The sequence below is a fragment of the Capsella rubella genome, unplaced genomic scaffold, assembly GCF_000375325.1.
Source record: "Capsella rubella cultivar Monte Gargano unplaced genomic scaffold, Caprub1_0 scaffold_1, whole genome shotgun sequence".
NCBI classification, from domain to species: domain Eukaryota; kingdom Viridiplantae; phylum Streptophyta; class Magnoliopsida; order Brassicales; family Brassicaceae; genus Capsella; species Capsella rubella.
In genome coordinates, this window is record NW_006238923.1 from 6,385,830 (window position 1) to 6,404,407 (window position 18,578).

At 35.2% G+C, this 18,578-nt stretch overlaps 6 protein-coding genes across 6 annotated transcripts; 5 read left to right on the forward strand and 1 right to left on the reverse strand.

Annotated features, from left to right (window-relative positions):
- The first annotated feature begins 6,266 nt into the window (after window positions 1–6,266).
- On the forward strand, window positions 6,267–6,681 carry LOC17900512. The gene has a single exon (XM_006303436.2). It carries the CDS (start codon window positions 6,322–6,324, stop codon window positions 6,679–6,681), a length of 360 nt encoding a protein of 119 aa, XP_006303498.1. The 5' UTR covers window positions 6,267–6,321.
- A 368-nt stretch (window positions 6,682–7,049) lies between these two features.
- On the forward strand, window positions 7,050–8,810 carry LOC17899403 (plant cysteine oxidase 3). The gene is made up of 5 exons (XM_006305323.2): window positions 7,050–7,316; window positions 7,780–7,931; window positions 8,019–8,187; window positions 8,272–8,472; window positions 8,584–8,810. Exons 1-5 carry the CDS (start codon window positions 7,118–7,120, stop codon window positions 8,706–8,708), a joined length of 846 nt encoding a protein of 281 aa, XP_006305385.2. The 5' UTR covers window positions 7,050–7,117; the 3' UTR covers window positions 8,709–8,810.
- Window positions 8,811–9,199: 389 nt separating this feature from the next.
- Window positions 9,200–13,353, forward strand: LOC17899709 (2-isopropylmalate synthase 1, chloroplastic). Its single transcript, XM_023789925.1, has 12 exons — window positions 9,200–10,022; window positions 10,141–10,354; window positions 10,450–10,530; window positions 10,976–11,068; window positions 11,189–11,275; window positions 11,607–11,707; window positions 11,939–11,972; window positions 12,056–12,130; window positions 12,413–12,496; window positions 12,573–12,707; window positions 12,793–12,938; window positions 13,056–13,353. The coding sequence occupies exons 1-12, from the start codon at window positions 9,319–9,321 to the stop codon at window positions 13,186–13,188; spliced, it is 1,887 nt and encodes a 628-aa protein (XP_023645693.1). The 5' UTR covers window positions 9,200–9,318; the 3' UTR covers window positions 13,189–13,353.
- A 102-nt stretch (window positions 13,354–13,455) lies between these two features.
- LOC17899111 (tetraspanin-16) lies at window positions 13,456–14,412 on the forward strand. The gene is made up of 2 exons (XM_006303490.2): window positions 13,456–14,014; window positions 14,113–14,412. Exons 1-2 carry the CDS (start codon window positions 13,568–13,570, stop codon window positions 14,410–14,412), a joined length of 747 nt encoding a protein of 248 aa, XP_006303552.2. The 5' UTR covers window positions 13,456–13,567.
- A 567-nt stretch (window positions 14,413–14,979) lies between these two features.
- Window positions 14,980–17,260, forward strand: LOC17900692 (tetraspanin-11). Its single transcript, XM_006304370.2, has 3 exons — window positions 14,980–15,545; window positions 15,728–16,022; window positions 16,581–17,260. The coding sequence occupies exons 1-3, from the start codon at window positions 15,039–15,041 to the stop codon at window positions 17,063–17,065; spliced, it is 1,287 nt and encodes a 428-aa protein (XP_006304432.2). The 5' UTR covers window positions 14,980–15,038; the 3' UTR covers window positions 17,066–17,260.
- Window positions 17,147–18,480, reverse strand: LOC17899604 (60S ribosomal protein L6-1). The gene is made up of 4 exons (XM_006303267.2): window positions 18,188–18,480; window positions 17,796–17,902; window positions 17,518–17,699; window positions 17,147–17,421 (listed from the first exon to the last, which is right to left on the reverse strand). The coding sequence occupies exons 1-4, from the start codon at window positions 18,445–18,447 to the stop codon at window positions 17,266–17,268; spliced, it is 705 nt and encodes a 234-aa protein (XP_006303329.1). The 5' UTR covers window positions 18,448–18,480; the 3' UTR covers window positions 17,147–17,265.
- Window positions 18,481–18,578: the final 98 nt, after the last annotated feature.

Below are 18,578 nucleotides of genomic sequence, written 5' to 3' on the forward strand. Positions count from 1 at the left end.
TCGATATGATGCCCAAAACTTTTGATTTAATGATTGCAACAGAGACATGGTCTCTCCCGTGTAACTAACTTCAGCCTTTCAACTCATCATACTAATATGGTTCCAAAGGTTTTGTTTTGAAAGACGTTTAATAACAATAAGGAGAAGTCATCGTAATGGATCGTGATGGGAACAATTAGTTAATTTATTAATTTGGATACAGTTAACATAATTTATTGGTAGTTTATCTTATTTTTATTTAACATTAAAAAAATAAAGTCCATTAACAGTGACTTTCAAATCCTGTTAGTAATATCTTTCAAATCCACTAATGACATAGAAATCCACCTTAATCCCACGATAAATGCATTTACAAATCCATTGATTTCTAAAATCCACTAATAATTCAAATCCATTAAAAACCTTTGTTCAATAACACCCCCTTAAAAGCTCTTTTTTCCTTTGGATTCCTCTCTCTCTCTCTTTCTAGTAGCTAATTTAATTTTAATAGCTTTGCTTGCACGCCATAAGTGAAACGCAAACGCGTTCTCTAAATGTTTATGTAACTTTATATATAAATGTCACTTTCGTTAGCTAATTATTATTAATTCACTTTCATAATCATGATACAAATTAAGGTCTAATTAATCTAATGGACCACTCGGATAATTACGGAAACCAAGAGCTTTTTCCATGTCGTTGTTAGGTAAACCGCTTTCATATCCATTTTCTTATAATGCGATTCTGATGTCATCACATATATGGATTTTGCTAAAACTTAAAACTAAAATATCGTTGGTTGATAAATTACTAATATGGGATGATTAATATATCATTCTAGATTGCAAAAAATGAAAAAGTCAAAAGGGTATAAAAACAAAATCAAATGAACATATAGAATTTTTTGAAATCGTATTAAAATGAAAAGACCCCACAATTAACACGATCTCTCATCCTTCTTCTATGGCAAGTCGTGACTTATCCAAATACGCAAATACACATAACAAACCACCCAATTTGTTTTTTTTTAATATATACTGATATTTCTATTATGATTGTGACTGATGAAAATATTAAACAAAAAATGCACTGAATCAGATTTTTTTGTAGCTATCTCTTTTGCTCATATATATATGTGTGTGCGCAGAGGTAAATTAATATTCACCTAATGTTGAGAATAAAAACGCTTAAAGCGTGCCAAACTTTGATTTTTTATATGTAAAAGCTTATTAATCCAACAACCTTCATAATTGGGAAGAGTCACGGAGTAAACTAAACAACAGAGACCGTTGACGTAGTTTATTAATTAAAACTGGTTTTGCAATAATACTCTGACACAAACCCAAAGCTTCTCCCCCTTTTTTTTTGACACAACAGCTTCAACGGACACACCCAGTGAATCTTGTATCTCTTCTTTTTATTTTCCTTTCGTAGAAAAGTGAATCTTGTTTTCTATTTCTTTGGTTTTCAGTGAAAATATGTTAACAAGTGTATATATATTTTGTTGTGTTACCTATTGTAATCAAACAACACAATACTGCATCATGCAACGTTGTTTTTAGGATAATATAAGCAGAAAACGTCAACTGTCTCACATTTTTTACTCCACTCTAAAGGTTACACTTACACCGGGAAAAGAGAAAAATATAGAAGAAGAAACGAAGCAAAATTGAAAAAATTAGTTACCAAATGTTTGCTTCACCTAACAATTTAATTGGACGTTTTGGCGAGAGGTATTATTAAGAGATATAATTAAACACGAGTGCTAAAATTAACCCAAACAAAAAAAAAAAAAGTACAACTTTGAAGACCATGCAGTTGAAAGCCCAAACAACTATGAGAGATCCAAAAGCCCAATCTTAAACGATTGCAAGACACATACATATGGTTTTGGGTATTTATCTATACTATTAATTGGAAAGGACAACTTGAATCCAAACACCCCCAATTTTTTAAAAACATTTCATGAAATATATTCCACTTGCCAAACAGAATTAATGACAGCAAAAAAAAAACAAAAACAAAAACTATCTATATTTATGGAAATCATAATAATCTTTTACCATAAAAAGTAGAAAATTAAATTCAAAATTAAATATATGTAAACATATCTATTTTGAATATACATAAACATATTTAATATTTTAATATACTTTCGAAATTAATAATTTATATAGAATGAAATCTAATAAAACAAAATCATCATATATCTAAAAAAACAAAGATAACATTTTTTTTAGAAAAATCAAAAGATAAAAAAATATGTTAGCATATGAAATAATCAACTAATCAAATTCTTCTTAGTATATATACATAATTGATCATATCATCAAATTTTAAATAATTATATATTTTAAAATATAAATAAAATTTAAATAAATCAATAATTAAATATTTGTTTGCTAAAATCATGCGAATAAACATTCTAGATCACATAAATTTCTTATTTTCACATTAAAAAATGTTCATATTCAAAAAGCAATCTAGCAATTATAGCACAAAAGATATCTACAAAATTTATCATTAATTCAATTAGTTAATGATTTTTTATTTGGTCAAACAGTTATTTAATAATTATTCTAAACTTCTTTTTTCTTATTAATTTCACACAATCATAACAAAATAAATCTTCATCCATGTCAATTTATATATCATTACTATTATCAAATATGAAATAATTGCTTTATCAAATCATAAACTACATGTTGAGATTATAAACATATAGAATTTCTAAGATTAAAACTAAATAACAAGTGGATATATTACATTTAAATGATTTTAACGACTTATTACCAATTTTTAAATAATAAATGGATTATGTTTTTATGATTTAATCTAATTGAAAACAAAAAAATGTCAAAATGGTATGATATAAATGATATAATAAATAAATATCTATAAACATTATCTCACATATACGTACAATTTTAAACTATCATTGAAAAATATGATATATAAGTTTTGGATAACCGGTTGAAAAAAAAAATTGGTAGTTATATTTAACTCTCAAAATCTCAAAATGCTGAACAAAATTCAACTTTGGGACGTATAAATCTCTACTTTTGGACTATTATATAAAATTTTACATATATTAAAATTATATTTAGTTACATGTAAATGGTGTTATTTATTAAAAAAAATATAAACTTATAGGAATGAATATGAGACGGGAACATATATTTCAAAAACAAACATTATCTGGAAAAAACGTGATTAGATATAATTGTTATGAGACACGATCATAAAGTTAAATTCACTTTCAGCTTTCAAATATAAAACTACGAGTACGATACGAGGACATGTAATTTAAATTGTTAAATTTAATTTCCACTTTCCTGTTTATTTCAAATATTTAGAAATATTTAGACATGAAATGACGGGTACAAGAAGATAACGTATACTTCGGATAACAAAACTACAATAAATCCATGTATTAAAAAAATAGAGATACTTAAATCTTTACAAAACAAAAAGGCTAAAACATGAATCGTTGAATTGAAGAAAGTAATGAGAAATAAAGATGAAACTGAAAGATCAATAAAATTAAAAATCGAACAAGGATTGTGTACGCTAGGATTACAGACAGTGCCTTGTGAATGAAAATGGTGGGAGCATGTGACTTAGATTGATAATTAGATTTTTATTAGTTTTATAAAAATAAATATTTAAACGAGGAATACGGGTATCCTGTCTAAATCTTTTACCAAGTTTTTTTATAATAAATATTGCCAAATGATTATGTTTTAAAAAGAAACGATTATGTGACGGAGATTTTATGACAGATAGAAGACGGGACGGGACGGGGCGGGGTGGGACGGGAAGGGGCGGGGTGGGACGGGACGGGTCAGGAGGAGACGGAAAGGGACATGACGGGTTTTCCATTATAAACTACACATAAAACAATTCAAACTAAAGCTAAATCCAAATCCGATTTAACATGTCTAAGCAAACAGTTAGAAATGTTTTGATTAGTTTAAAAAATAAACACGTAATATCACTTATCATTTTCATTTAAATAATTTCAAAATTGTATTATGTAATACAATATCTATATTTTACAACTGTATGTCTATATATATTTTTCAAATAAACTCATATAACAAAATTTTACCAAAATAGCATCTACTTAAAAAATTGTAATTTTGTAAAAATAACCCCGCACGTACGTGCGGGTCCATCACTAGTGTTTCTTAAAATATATTATCATACTTTGGAAAATTACATAAGTCCACTAATTACTACACAAACTAAAGAAACCATGAATAAATTTTAAAAATCCAATTACAAAGGAATATTAAAAAACATTTAAATATAATAATATATGAAGTCTTAGTGGTGATTTCATTTGAAAATGTGTTAACATTAAAACACACTAGGTTCGGACCCGGGCAACAGTGCAAGAGAAATATTTACGTATATATAACCTTTAACTGATTATAATATATATTTAATGTTGATACAATAAAAAGACGGTGAAAATTTAACAGCACGAAAGAATATTTATCGATAAATTATTAAATTTGACTATTTTTGTAGTAAAAGTAGAAATATACGTAAAAATTACATACTTACAATATATTTTTTTGGAAAGACCAATCCGTAGTAATATTCATTTCGTAAAAACAATATTCATAACTCGCTCTACCATTATAACTGTGAGTTTAACAAACTAGCCCCTAAACTACCTAAAATTTACATAGTTTGATATATAATATATTTTATCAATAAAAATTATGTCTCCAAAAAAGATATTTTAATATTTAAAACTCTAATTTATTTATATATTTGAACCTTTTAATTATATGATTTTGAAACTTTTAAAAATTTTAATATGCTCATATAAAAATGGTTTAATATTGGTCATACTGATAGTCATTTAAAATCATTTTCCAAAATATTTAACCGAGTGTTTAGAGTATCATATGTCCGTTTTGAAAAATTCAAATTGCAACATATGCAAGTAATTTTCATTTTTTATTAAACATTTTTATTATAAAGTGTAATATCATAAATTAAAAAATAAGATTAAATAAATGTGAAAGAAGAAGAATAATTTTTTTAACATATTATATTAAATTAGTGAAAGAAATATTAGGAAATCATAAACTTAGTTATGAAAATAATCTAATCCTAAAATTAAATATGGAAAGTATCCGATATATGTATCCAAACCTAATTTAATATCCAATTTTGAAGTATCCAATTGTTAAAATCGGGTCAATTTTTTTAATTTTGACCCGACTCATATTCAATTTTGTACTTCTCTTTTACTAATATAGAGAAGTAAATGTGGTTTTTATTTACTATATGCTTTACGAACAACTAATTAACACAAACCACTTGCAATTGCTACTGTTTAACCGCTACTTTTAATTATGATGAGTAAATATCATCAAACCCAGATAATACCGCGCTTAGGAAACCGTTTACGTTATTTAACAAAATCAAATCGAAATATTTCCCCCGCGCTGTAGCGCGGATCAAAATCTAGTTATTTATTAAAAAAAAAAAGATAGAGAGCTGGATGAGAGCTAGTAGTAGTGGGGTCATTTCGTCACATGTCCAGCAGAGAAAAACGCAGCATCTTTGAATGCCATGATCATGGGATATGGAATACATGGGCTTCCAAAAGAGGCTATCAAACTCTTTGAAGTGATGCAGAGAACTAAATGGGAATGGTTTTTTTAGCTTTGTTGCCGGTGAAAGTTCCTCAGGTGGGATCAACAGACCGGACACAAGTTCAGTTACAACATGATCTAAGTGAAGAGGAGAATATTGGACAGTTAAGGGGACATAGCAAGAAGCTTGCCATTACCTACGGGTTGATTAAAACTTCAGAAGGAACAACTCTCTGAGACTTTACAAGAACCTAAGGGTTTGTGTGGACTGTCACAATGTAGCCAAGTTGATCTCCAAGGCCATAGAAAGGGAAATAGTTGTAACTTGTAAGGGACACCAAAATATTTCATCATTTCAAGAGTGGGTTTTGGTTCTTGTGGATACTACTGGTAAGTAGGTCAAATTGGTCAAAACAGATGAATTAGTAACTCTTAGTAAAATCATTATGATATGTGTTAATTTTCAGACGATACAAACATATCAATGTTATAGTTAAGCTTTTTGTTGTTTGTGTTATAAATATAAACCAAACTGATACATTGTGATACCAAGTGAATTAAACTGATGAAACATTTGAAACCCCCAATTTTCAGTTTTACCATAATAAACTGAAGTTTTAAAATGTGAAACAAGTTTCAACTCTCCCATTGCTCACTACATATATATCAATGTGTATGCACTTTGTATATTCACAAAAACAAAAAGGAAAATTAGCAAGAAACAATGAAGACTTCCATGAGCATGATCATCATCTTCTTTGTGACCTTCTTCGCTATCTCTGCTTCTTCCTTGAACCCTGAGGAAGATTGCATACAGAGAAACATCGACAGGTCACAACCTCCAAGCTTGTCACTCGAACCGCCCAAGACGTCAAAGGTCGAGGCTGTTGTGGACAAGTTGTGCGGAGACATGGCTCGTGCGGTCATGTTCTCTGTGAGGATAACCGGAAAATTCCCATCTCACTATGTTAAGTCGATGTGTAATGTGTTTGGAAATGATGACAAGAAAGTGAAGGAGTATGTTGTGAAGAAATGGTTGGGAGGTTCGAAGCTCGCCTCTAGTTTATCTTGTGCTTTTCCCTGATACATATGTTCTTGTGCAATCTTTTTGTCTTTATAGTTTATGAAAACACCAAAGAAATGGTAGAATCACAAAGTACAAAATTAAAAGATTATGCAAACTAAAACAACAGAATTACTAAATTCAAAAACTTACAAATTGTATGACATAAAAAAGCAATTCCATAAAACTCTATATTTAAAACTAAAAATTGTAAAACCAGAGATTTATTAATTTATGTTAATTCTACTAAGTTTTGGTCCAAAAGGCTAAATTTTGATACCGAATACATAAAGGAATAAAATAGAGGTTGATATGACGACAAAAAAAATAGAGGTTGATATGATTAGGGATTGAGACGCACTTAACTAATATGTTAATCACTCCTCAGGATAAGAACATTCGAACAATTTACCGACACACAAAAACTTTGAAAAGAAAGAAAAAGAAAAAAGGAAAAATGTTGTCGAGATTGTTCAAGGCTGGTGAAAAGGTTTTGTTGAATCTCGTGAACAAGAAAGACCTTCACATGGCGTCAAGGAATCAGGAGAATTCTACTCCCAAAGTGCAAGAGCTTTACAACCTCTGCAAGGACATTTTCACTGGCAAAGCTCCTTCTCCTGCTTCCATGGCTGTCCAAAAACTATGCTCTGTCTTGGGTATTTTTTCTTCTTCTTTTGTCTTTTGCTATGTTTGACTTTCTCGGATTGCGGGTTCTTGCAATTTCGGCTTTAAATTTGATTGAATTTCAATTAGTGATATACAAAGATTTGCTTGAAAGGTATTTAAGTTGGTTTTATTGGATTTGACTAAATGTGGAAACTTTACCATGAGTTTGATTTGTGAATCCCACCAAATCTGGGGCAACAGCAGCAGATTCACAATTTGAAATCTTCAGAGTTGCAAAGGTTGTAACCCTTATGTATACATGATGAAACTTACGGTTTAGGGAAGATAATCTCTTGTGCTATACTGAAAGGGACTATTAGGATCAGTGATTTTTTAAGGTTAGTTGGTGTGACTCAATTATGTTCTGTTTAGAGAAGATATACCATCTTGTTCTGTTGAATGATTGTATATGAGCAGAGGTGTGATTGGTTTTTTGGTCGTTTTTGTGCGCAGACTCGGTTAGTCCTGCAGATGTTGGGCTTGAAGAGGAAGCTCAAGACGATGATCGAGGCTATGGAGTTTCTGGTGTTAGCCGATTTAATAGAGTAGGACGATGGGCACAACCGATAACATTCTTAGACATACATGAATGTGATACTTTTACAGTAAGTGTTTGATTGATACTCAGCCGTATCTTGTGATCAATCAAGATACCTAAACACACAAGTGTTTTACTTGTTCTTCTTCTTCAGATGTGTATTTTCTGCTTCCCAACATCTTCAGTGATTCCATTGCATGACCATCCAGAGATGACTGTGTTTAGCAAAATCCTCTATGGTTCACTTCACGTTAAAGCTTATGATTGGGTTGAACCTCCATGTATTATATCACAGGACAAAGGGGTGCCCGGTTCTCTTCCAGGTTATCATCCTTCTTTGTCATCTCGGGGTAAACTTTGTGAGTGAGATTGATGATTGCTAAGACTTCTTGCACTACTTGTAACAGCAAGGTTGGCAAAATTGGCCGGTGACAAAGTTATAACGCCTCAGTCTGAGATACCAGTGTTGTACCCTAAGACTGGAGGCAATCTCCATTGCTTCACTGCGCTAACTCCATGTGCGGTGCTCGACATTCTCACACCTCCTTACAATGAAAGTGTAGGCAGAAGTTGCAGTTATTACATGGACTATCCGTTTTCCACCTTCGGTATGCAAACTTTCTCCTTCGACTAACTATATTTTCCTTGAGGAGAACATTGGTTTCTCTATTTTGTTTTTTACCTGTGTTTTCTTTTGTCTTGGGATTGATAAATAATAGCATTGGAGAAAGGAATGAAGGTGGAAGGAAAGGAAGACGAATACGCTTGGCTTGTACAGATCGACACACCTGATGATCTTCACATGCGTCCCGGATCATATACCGGTCCAACTATCAGGGTCTAGTTTTTTTGCGGTTGGTTTTGTAGCTAAGTAGAGCTCTTGTATCATTCCAAGATAGTTTATCAATACAATTTTAGATGAAAGATAAACTCTTTGATTGGTCCATGTCTGACCTACACAAATGCAAGCAATTTTGAAAATAAATACACATACAAATCACTGAAATCAGAAATGAGACATGTTAAGTTTGCAAATCAAATCTGTCGCTAATGACTGTGATTGCTTTAAACGGAACAAGAATGTCTCTTTGTTTCAAGTTTCAAAGACGCAGCCGGATAGTCACCAGGATTTTGTATATTGTAGCAGATCTTGATGTTTCAGCACAAACTTATCCATCAGCACACTTTGATCATAATCTTATCCATGAACACACACACAGCTGCGTCAGCACATTTGTGGTCGCCGGAAAGCATTTTTTAATTTGACTAATGCCTAGCACATGTAAACTTTTTAGGGGGAAATATTCAAGTGGGACAAATAAAAAAGGAGACTTCTTCTGAAAAATAAATAAGTAAAATAGAAGAGTGACGAGTAGATAGTGCTGGATCAAAGTTAGCTAGCCGCCACCGCCGCCACGTTGAACCTTCATCTCTCTCTCTCTCTGTGTCCTGCAATGGCGTCTTCGCTTCTGAGAAACCCTAATCTCTTATCAACAACAATCACCACCACTCCTTCTCTTCCCACCTTCTCCTCGAAACCAACACCTTCCTCATTCCGATTCCAACCGTCCCGTCACTGTTCCATCTCTCTCCGAAGCCGAACACTTCGTCTCTCATGTTCAATCTCAGATCCTGCTCCTCTACCACCTCACATCCCTCGCCGTCCCCGTCCCGAATACATCCCCAACCGCATTTCCGATCCCAACTACGTCCGTGTCTTCGATACGACTCTCCGGGACGGTGAGCAGTCTCCAGGCGCTACACTCACTTCTAAGGAAAAGCTAGACATCGCTCGTCAGCTAGCCAAGCTCGGCGTGGACATTATCGAGGCTGGTTTCCCCGCCGCCTCAAAAGATGATTTTGAAGCGGTAAAGACTATAGCTGAAACAATTGGTAACACTGTTGATGAGAATGGCTATGTTCCTGTTATCTGTGGCCTTTCTAGATGCAATAAGAAGGACATTGAGAGGGCTTGGGATGCTGTCAAGTATGCTAAACGTCCTAGGATCCATACTTTCATTGCTACCAGTAATATTCATTTGGAGCATAAACTGAAGAAAACCAAAGCACAAGTCATCGAAATTGCTAGGAGTATGGTTAGATTTGCCAGGAGCTTGGGTTGTGAAGACGTCGAGTTCAGTCCAGAAGATGCAGGAAGGTTAGTGTTTATTTTCGAATCTTGTTTGAGAAGCGAAGATTTGATTCCTTCGCAAAGATTCATCTTTTTCTTTCATTCCTACTGTAAAGATTCTTCTTTTTTTTCTTTTGTTCTTTAGATCCGAGAGAGAGTACTTGTACGAGATTCTTGGTGAAGTGATTAAAGCTGGAGCAACAACACTCAACATACCTGATACCGTTGGTATAACTTTGCCTAGTGAGTTTGGTCAATTAATCGCTGATATAAAAGCCAATACTCCAGGGATTAAAAATGTTATCATCTCAACGCATTGTCAGAATGATCTTGGACTCTCTACGGCCAACACTTTATCTGTATGTCTTTTTCTACTTGGACCAACTTAGCTAAATGTAAGTTGTTGTATATATGTTATGCTAGTGTGTGTGTCTGATAACCTTTTCCAATTCAGGGAGCACATTCAGGTGCGAGACAGGTCGAAGTGACGATCAATGGGATCGGTGAAAGAGCTGGAAACGCTTCACTGGAAGAGGTCAGAGTTTCATTAATTTGTCAAGACATGTGAACATTTCCTGCATTCATTTTTTTCGTAGGCTTGAACTTTGTAAGCGAGAAGATTCTTAGTGTGGGGTAGGAAACAAATATTGTGAGCCAAGACACTTGAGTAGTACATAATAGGACTTTTTCATTTATAGTAGCAGTGAGAAATCTTAAATTATATTTCCTAGTAATATTTTACAAGGCCAAATTGCTAAGTAATGAGTCTTTTGTATAATCTTGGCTTCAATTACATGAAGAAGAACATGTGGAGGTAAAGTTAATACATATTGGCTGAGAAGATGGCTATTTTCCATTATTTGTTACTTGGATATTCTGTCTCAGGAAAGGCGTTATCAGTGTAGGACTTTCAGTTTATATTCTGCTTGAGCTGTAGCTGGATACTTAATCCTTACCTGATGAATGTTGTGTGAGTGTAGGTTGTGATGGCCATAAAATGTCGTGGAGATCATGTATTAGGAGGTCTATTCACTGGAATCGATACTAGGCACATTGTTATGACAAGCAAGATGGTACCACTTCTGAACTTCATTCTTTACATTGTGAAAACAAATACTAATTCTCTTAAGAAGGGGGAAAAGTTTGTTGATTGCCATATAAGGTGTCTCATAAGTGTTGGATTGATTTCTCAGGTTGAAGAGTACACTGGAATGCAGACACAGCCTCATAAGGCTATTGTAGGAGCGAATGCCTTTGCGCATGAAAGTGGTATTCACCAGGTCAGTTCATAAAATCATCTTTATGATATGTTTAATTATTTCTGTGATGAGATTACACTATGAGAAACACGAAAGCTTACCTCATAATCTGTTTTTGTACTGCTATGCAAAGTATAACTTTCCCTGTAGGGTGTAGGGCTGTCGCCTTTCACTCAGTATGTTTATGGTTTCATCCCTCAACATCCATTGCCTGACCATGCACAGGATGAATTAATAAATAATATGCCCAAACTCCTTTGACTTGCTTGTTCACTCTTTCAGCCTTATGCAGAACTCTACTTATACAGACCTTGTTCCTGCTTCACTTAATGACTTTTCATGCTTCTTTTAGGATGGAATGCTGAAACACAAGGGTACGTATGAAATTATATGTCCTGAAGAAATTGGACTTGAACGATCAAATGATGCTGGCATTGTCTTGGGGAAGCTCAGGTATGAAAGTCTTTCTGGCTTAGTCTGTTTTGCCTGTAAACTCCCAATTTTTCTTTGTTTTGTTCAGACAATGCAACTAACCTGTAATTGATGGACAATTCTACATAATTCGGCTGAGACATTGAATATCTTAAGACATTATTAGACATCATTTTTTTTGACAACATAAGTCTTTGCAACTTGAAGTCTAACTGTTGGTTTCTGCTTTTGCTTGGATATAATATTATGCAGTGGGCGTCATGCCCTGAAAGACCGTTTGACTGAGGTACACAGCAATCTTACCAATACACATACGCTGTTTAGCCAATTTTTTGTGAGACACTAATCTTTTCTTTTCTATGTTTCCAGCTTGGTTATGATTTAGATGATGAACAGCTAAGTACAATTTTCTGGCGCTTCAAAACGGTGGCTGAGCAGAAAAAGGTAGTTGGTACTAATTATCTTGTTATGTATTCAAACATCTAGCTCACATTTTCAATTCCAAGTATGAGCTTCACAGCCATTTTTCAAACTTCATAAGACCTTATAATAGTTCAGTTTCCGTAGCTAATTTGAAATGTGAATGCATTTGTACTTTGTTTTGTTAGTTGTGGTGGGTGTAGTGACTTAGGATATGATGAAAGAGGATTGCTCTTCATATTGTTTTAGTGCTCTTGAGGATTCATGTAATGTCTCCTGATCGTATATTTTCCCTTGCTGATCCAGAGAGTTACTGATGCGGACATAATAGCTTTAGTATCTGATGAAGTTTTCCAGCCAGAAGCCGTGTGGAAACTCTTGGACATTCAGGTGAAATTGGGAACAAGCTGTGTTTTATTCTGCTTTTCTTTAGCCAGTCCTCATTTTATTTAAAAGTGGAATGCAGGTAACGTGTGGAACCCTCGGGCTTTCAACAGCAACTGTAAAACTTGCTGACGCTGATGGCAAAGAGCATGTCGCTTGTTCTATGGGAACTGGGCCTGTCGATTCAGCATACAAGGCAGTCAATCTTATTGTAAAGGTACTTTTTTATACAACTGAGGCTCTCATTTACATATAATTCACCTGTCCATTATCGGTTATGTGAAACTTTTTTCCCCCTACAGGAACCAGCGACGCTGCTTGAGTACTCGATGAATGCAGTAACACAAGGCATCGATGCTATCGCAACCACACGAGTCCTCATCCGCGGAAGCAACAAATACTCATCTACAAACGCAATAACCGGTGAGGAAGTTCTAAGGACCTTTAGGTAAAGTCTTCACTCCCCATATCTCATTCAAACCGGACCGATATAGCCGCATTTTTTTGTTACTCTTGCTCGAGTAGTTGTTTTATAACGCAGAATGGGCTATCTTGTGTTTGGCAGTGGAACGGGATCAGAAATAGATATTGTGGTGTCAAGCGTCAAAGCTTATGTCGGAGCTTTGAACAAAATGCTGGACTTTAAAGAAAACGCCCCCACAAAAGTTCCTTCTCAAAAAAGCAGAGTCCCTGCCTGAATAAAAACCCTTTCCGGCAAATCTTGAAAGTCAAAAGACAAAAAAGAAGTTAGGTTATTTTCAGAGTTTGCTTGTTGTTTCTCAAAGTTGCATGTCAAAAATGTACAATGTATATCGTTATGTAACTTAAATTTCTATATTTAGAAATGATGGTTTTAGAGTCAACCAACCGTTAAAGCAATTTTAACCTGTTCCAAAAAGCTGTCCTGTATACTAAACTAAGGTTTCAAAAACCCAAAAACACCTGATACCTCTCTGTTCATGATTCTTTGTCTCTTTTTTGCAATCCCTTCATATAGCACCATGACTTGAAACAGAAATTTCCTCCACCGGAGTCTTTTTTAGATTTTTGAATCCGATAAAACAGGAAAAGAAGAAAATGTCAGAGCTACGAACTGGGTTCCTAACAATGGCGACCATAATCCTCATATGCATAGGCTTAACTATGACGGGAACAGGTTTGTATTATAGGAAAACAGTCTCACAATGTATCCGAGAGACGGATGGCAGTTTCGTCGTCGTTGGTTTGCTCTTGTTGATGATTCCTCAGTTTGCTCTTTACGCAATCTGCTTTCGCTCCAAACGTATGTTCACAATTTACATATATGCAATGATCTTCGTTTGCATTGTCCTTGGTGGCTATTCTTTAAAGTGTTTCATCTACAATACAACCTTTGGAATCGCCAAGAACCCGGCCGAGGATAAGCGAACCGCCAAGCAATTGGTAGGCCGGCTGGTCCCTGCAAGTAAACTTGCAAAAGTCACGGACTGCATCATTCACAACCATGATTGTAACTACAATGCTAGCCTAAACAGCAATGTTTGGGTAAAGTACTTTTAAGTCATCTCATCTCATTCATTCGAGTATATATATATATATGAAGATGAATCTCTAATAATGATGATGATGAAAAACACATGCAGAAGTTTTGCTGCGCACAACCAAGAGGGTGTGGAGAAAGGACAAAATTTTCGAAGCCAGGAGAGTGGAGTTGGAAACATCAACACGTAGAGAACGATGTTCCTGAAGGGTGTTCATACGAATACTGTCTGAGTTGCAGAGGTTGCCAGCTCAGCATCTTAAAGGCCATAGTGCATCAATGGAAATATTTCTCCATGTTCTCTTATCCTTCACTCTTTCTCGTCTGTCTCAGCCTCGCCATTGCCAAGTCCGTTTTTGATACTTTCAATGAACCCGATGATTATCGAGGCTATTATACTTGAGTCTTTCATCATTTTCCTTACATCAAATGTACATGACAGACTATTCTAGTTTCTTTCAATATATATTGATGGTTTCGAGCAGAATGTGTAAATCCAATTATATCTAATTCGCGAGATATGTTAGGAGCTTGAACAAAGATGGGTTTAATATCAGAAGCTATAACCACGAACAAAAATGGCTTAAATGATATATGCATTATTATTTGAATTTCCCCAACATGCTCGGATTTAAGAAAATTCAGGGTTTAAAATAGTGTCTTAAGTGACGTTGCAATATGACAAAGTCAAAATCTAATATTACGAGTCGTCTAAAATAAAGGGATCTTATTAACCCTCACACGTTTTTTAAACTCCTCCAGTGGCATAAACTAGTAAAATAATTTAAAACACTAAAACCAATTATGGCTAAATAATCTCCCCCACTCACTACCCCCAGAAATAAAACTAACCGTTCCCTCTTTCCCCATTAACCACGACTCCACCACACTTAAAACACACACACACGAAAACGTTACAAAACATAGTTATCAAGTTCAAACCACAAGAAACCTCTCTCTATCTCTATAAATTCTGGTCTGGTTATTCAAGTTCATCCATCGAGAGAAAAACAAAAAGATTCCAAAAAAATGTTTCGAGTGAGTAATTTCGTGGTGGGTCTAGCCAACACATTGGTGATGTTAGTGAGCGTATCGGCCATTGGTTATTCGATTTACATGTTCGTTCACCAAGGCGTGACCGATTGCGAATCAGCGATTCGGGCACCACTTCTCACGACCGGATGCATCCTCTTCGTGGTGTCGCTGATAGGGGTGATAGGATCTTGTTTCAAGGAAAACTTCGCAATGGTGTCCTACTTGATCATACTGTTTATGGGCATTGCAGCGTTGATGGTATTCTCCATATTTCTCTTCTTTGTGACGAACAAAGGAGCCGGCCATGTGGTCTCCGGGAGAGGGTATAGAGAGTACCGGACGGTTGATTTCTCGACTTGGCTTAACGGGTTCGTTGGTGGGAAGAGATGGGTTGGGATAAGGTCTTGTTTGGCTCAGGCTAGTGTTTGTGATGATTTGAGTGATGGTCGCGTTAGTCAGATCGCTGATGCCTTCTATCACAAGAACTTGTCTCCTATCCAGGTTTTTATTTTTAGAATTATTTATCAATTTTTAGAATGAATAAATTTCATCATTGAGTTTATATATATATATATATATATAGTTAAAGTTAAAAAAAAAAAGCAAGGTAAGTTTAGACCAGTTAATGTTTCGTTTCAACGTTTCTAATTGGTTACGTTTATACAATGGTTGTGTTTGAGCAGTCAGGTTGTTGTAAGCCGCCATCGGATTGCAACTTCGAGTTCAGAAACGCCACGATGTGGATGCCGCCGAAGAAAAACGAAACGGCCAATGAGAACGGAGACTGCGATGCATGGAGCAACGTGCAGACGGAGTTGTGTTACAATTGCAACGCATGCAAAGCGGGAGTGTTAGCGAACATAAGAGAGAAGTGGAGGAACCTTCTGGTCTTCAACGTTTGTCTCCTCATCCTGCTCATCATCGTCTATTCCTGCGGTGTCTGTGCTCGTCGTAACAATCGGACGGCTAAGAAAACCGATTGTGCCTGATCATCATCATCATCTATATTTTAGTTTCTTGTGTGTGTTTTCTTAGTTTGTTTGTTTTTTCTCAAGTAATCTCTCTTTTTGCTTCTTAGGACAATGTCACGTCTGTTTCACAACAATGAATTTAATTATCACATTTCACTTGTCGTACCACTAATTATTATCTTTGATTGTTTTAATTTTTTCTCATAATGATGCACAATGGCATGACATTGATTTGTCTCGCAACAATTAAATGGTTTTTTTAACAACCAAAAAATATATATATCATTATGAATTCATCACATTTCAATAGCCGTACCCAAACATTTACAGAAATAAATACGTGGTCTTTTATCTATTTTTATCAGCAACCATTAACAAACCCACAAAAACGAAAACAAACAAAACTTTTAACACATACAAAAGTTTAGAATTTTGATGCTACATTCTCTAAAAGAAACAGAAAAATCAATCTCCTTTTCATAGATCATCATCACCTCTTAATTATCTTATCGATCTCTCTCGTCGACGATATTTGATTAAATCGATTCTGATTTGGATACCAAACGAAGAAGAAAAATGGAGGGTCAGATAAGACAGCTAAAAGACATTTTCGACCGGTTCGACATGGACGCAGACGGAAGCTTGACAATTTTAGAACTCGCTGCGCTTCTCCGGTCACTTGGCCTCAAACCTTCTGGCGACCAAATCCACGTTTTGTTAGCTAGCATGGACGCAAACGGCAACGGTTTTGTCGAATTCGATGAGCTTGTTGGTACAATTCTTCCTGATCTGAACGAAGAGATCCTAATCAATTCCGAACAACTACTAGACATTTTCAAATCATTCGATAGAGACGGTAATGGGTTCATCAGCGCAGCAGAGCTTGCTGGAGCGATGGCCAAGATGGGCCAACCATTGACGTATAAAGAACTAACGGAGATGATCAAAGAAGCAGATACAAATGGAGATGGTGTCATAAGTTTTGGTGAATTTGCTTCCATTATGGCTAAATCTGCTGTTGATTATTTTGGATTAAAAATTAATTCATGATCGTTTAAATCCTTTTTGCTTTTCTTCAACATTTTTTTCTCTCTCCAAAATCGTATTCGTAAAAAATGTCTTAAAGCTAGATTGATCGAAAATTTGATATATAGTTCAGAGAAAATAGTGTCTTAAAGATCCAAGGACGATTAAAGAGGGAAAAACTCACGGAAACAGATATTCTTGAAATTTGAGAAACAATATGAAATCTAGAAAACAAGCTCATGTGGTTTCATTCCTTGACTCAATGAGAACCTGGCTCCAAGGTAAATCTTGAGCTCTGGGACTGCTTCAATGGACTTGATCACAGCAGCATCAACGGTTTTCTGGTCTTCTTTCTTCTCTTTTGGGATCTCTTTCTTCTCCTGAAGAAGAAACAATCGATGTCAATTAGATAAAGGAAATACATAATCCATTTTCTGGTTAAACTAAATGAACAAGATGTTTGTTTGTATACATACTTCTTTCTCTCCTTCGAAGAACTCGCCTTCTGTCTTCTTCTTCTTCTTCTCAGCAACCTTTCCAAAATACTTGTCATCGAATTTCTCAGTGTTGACTCCAGAAATGTCAACCTTTGTGGAGGTTCCAATCACATAGGCTTGGTTAACCCGTCTCAATGGAACACCGTTGATCTTGAATGGTCCTGAAATGAGGAAAATCAACAAACATCAACAAAGTTTCCAAATTGGACAACAACCAAAACAATGGAGCCAACACTATACTAGAGATAAGAACTCACCTGTAACAAGAAGCAAACCAGAAGAAAGTTGCTTGAGGAAGACAACTCTCTTGCCCTTGAACCTACCAGCAAGGATGATCAACACAGTCCCTGGAGTGATGCTGGCTCTGCGATACATACATATGCATAACCAGATTAGTATTTGATAACATACATAAATCAAAGTGTAACAGACCATACAGTATCATATGCCAGAAGTAATGTGCAAATCTCCATCCCAATGCCAGAAGTAAAGTATCATTTCAACACATCCTAGAAGCTTTAACGATCTCTCCTATATTCCCAACAGATCCTATAATACCATTCTAACACGGAATCAAACGCACAGAAACATCATTTGGCTAGAAATTTAAAAAAAAAACAATCTATGAAGACATGAAATGGAGTATTACTTTAGCTTGGTAGGCTTGGGCTTGCGTCTGTTAGCAAGTGGCTTCTTAACGTCTTCCGCTGGATAAAACTTGGCAGGCTTCTCCACCGGAGCATCGACCTTAGACTTAGCGTCGTGACGGGGGAAAGCACCGCCGTTTTTGGCCTTGATAGCCCACAGACCTCTCTTGTGGTACATCTGAGACCTTGAGTATTTGCCGACACCCCTGACTAGGTCAGGGTTGCGGTTAACCTTCGGAGTTCTCTGCTTCGCCGCCGGCATCTTTTCTTCTTCTGTGTGACAAAGTCTCTCAGTGGCGTAAACCCTAGTTGAGAGTCAGCAGCTTTTAAATAGAAGGACGATACCAGCAAAAATAAAACCTAATGGGCCTTTTATGGGTTCGAAACTATAAT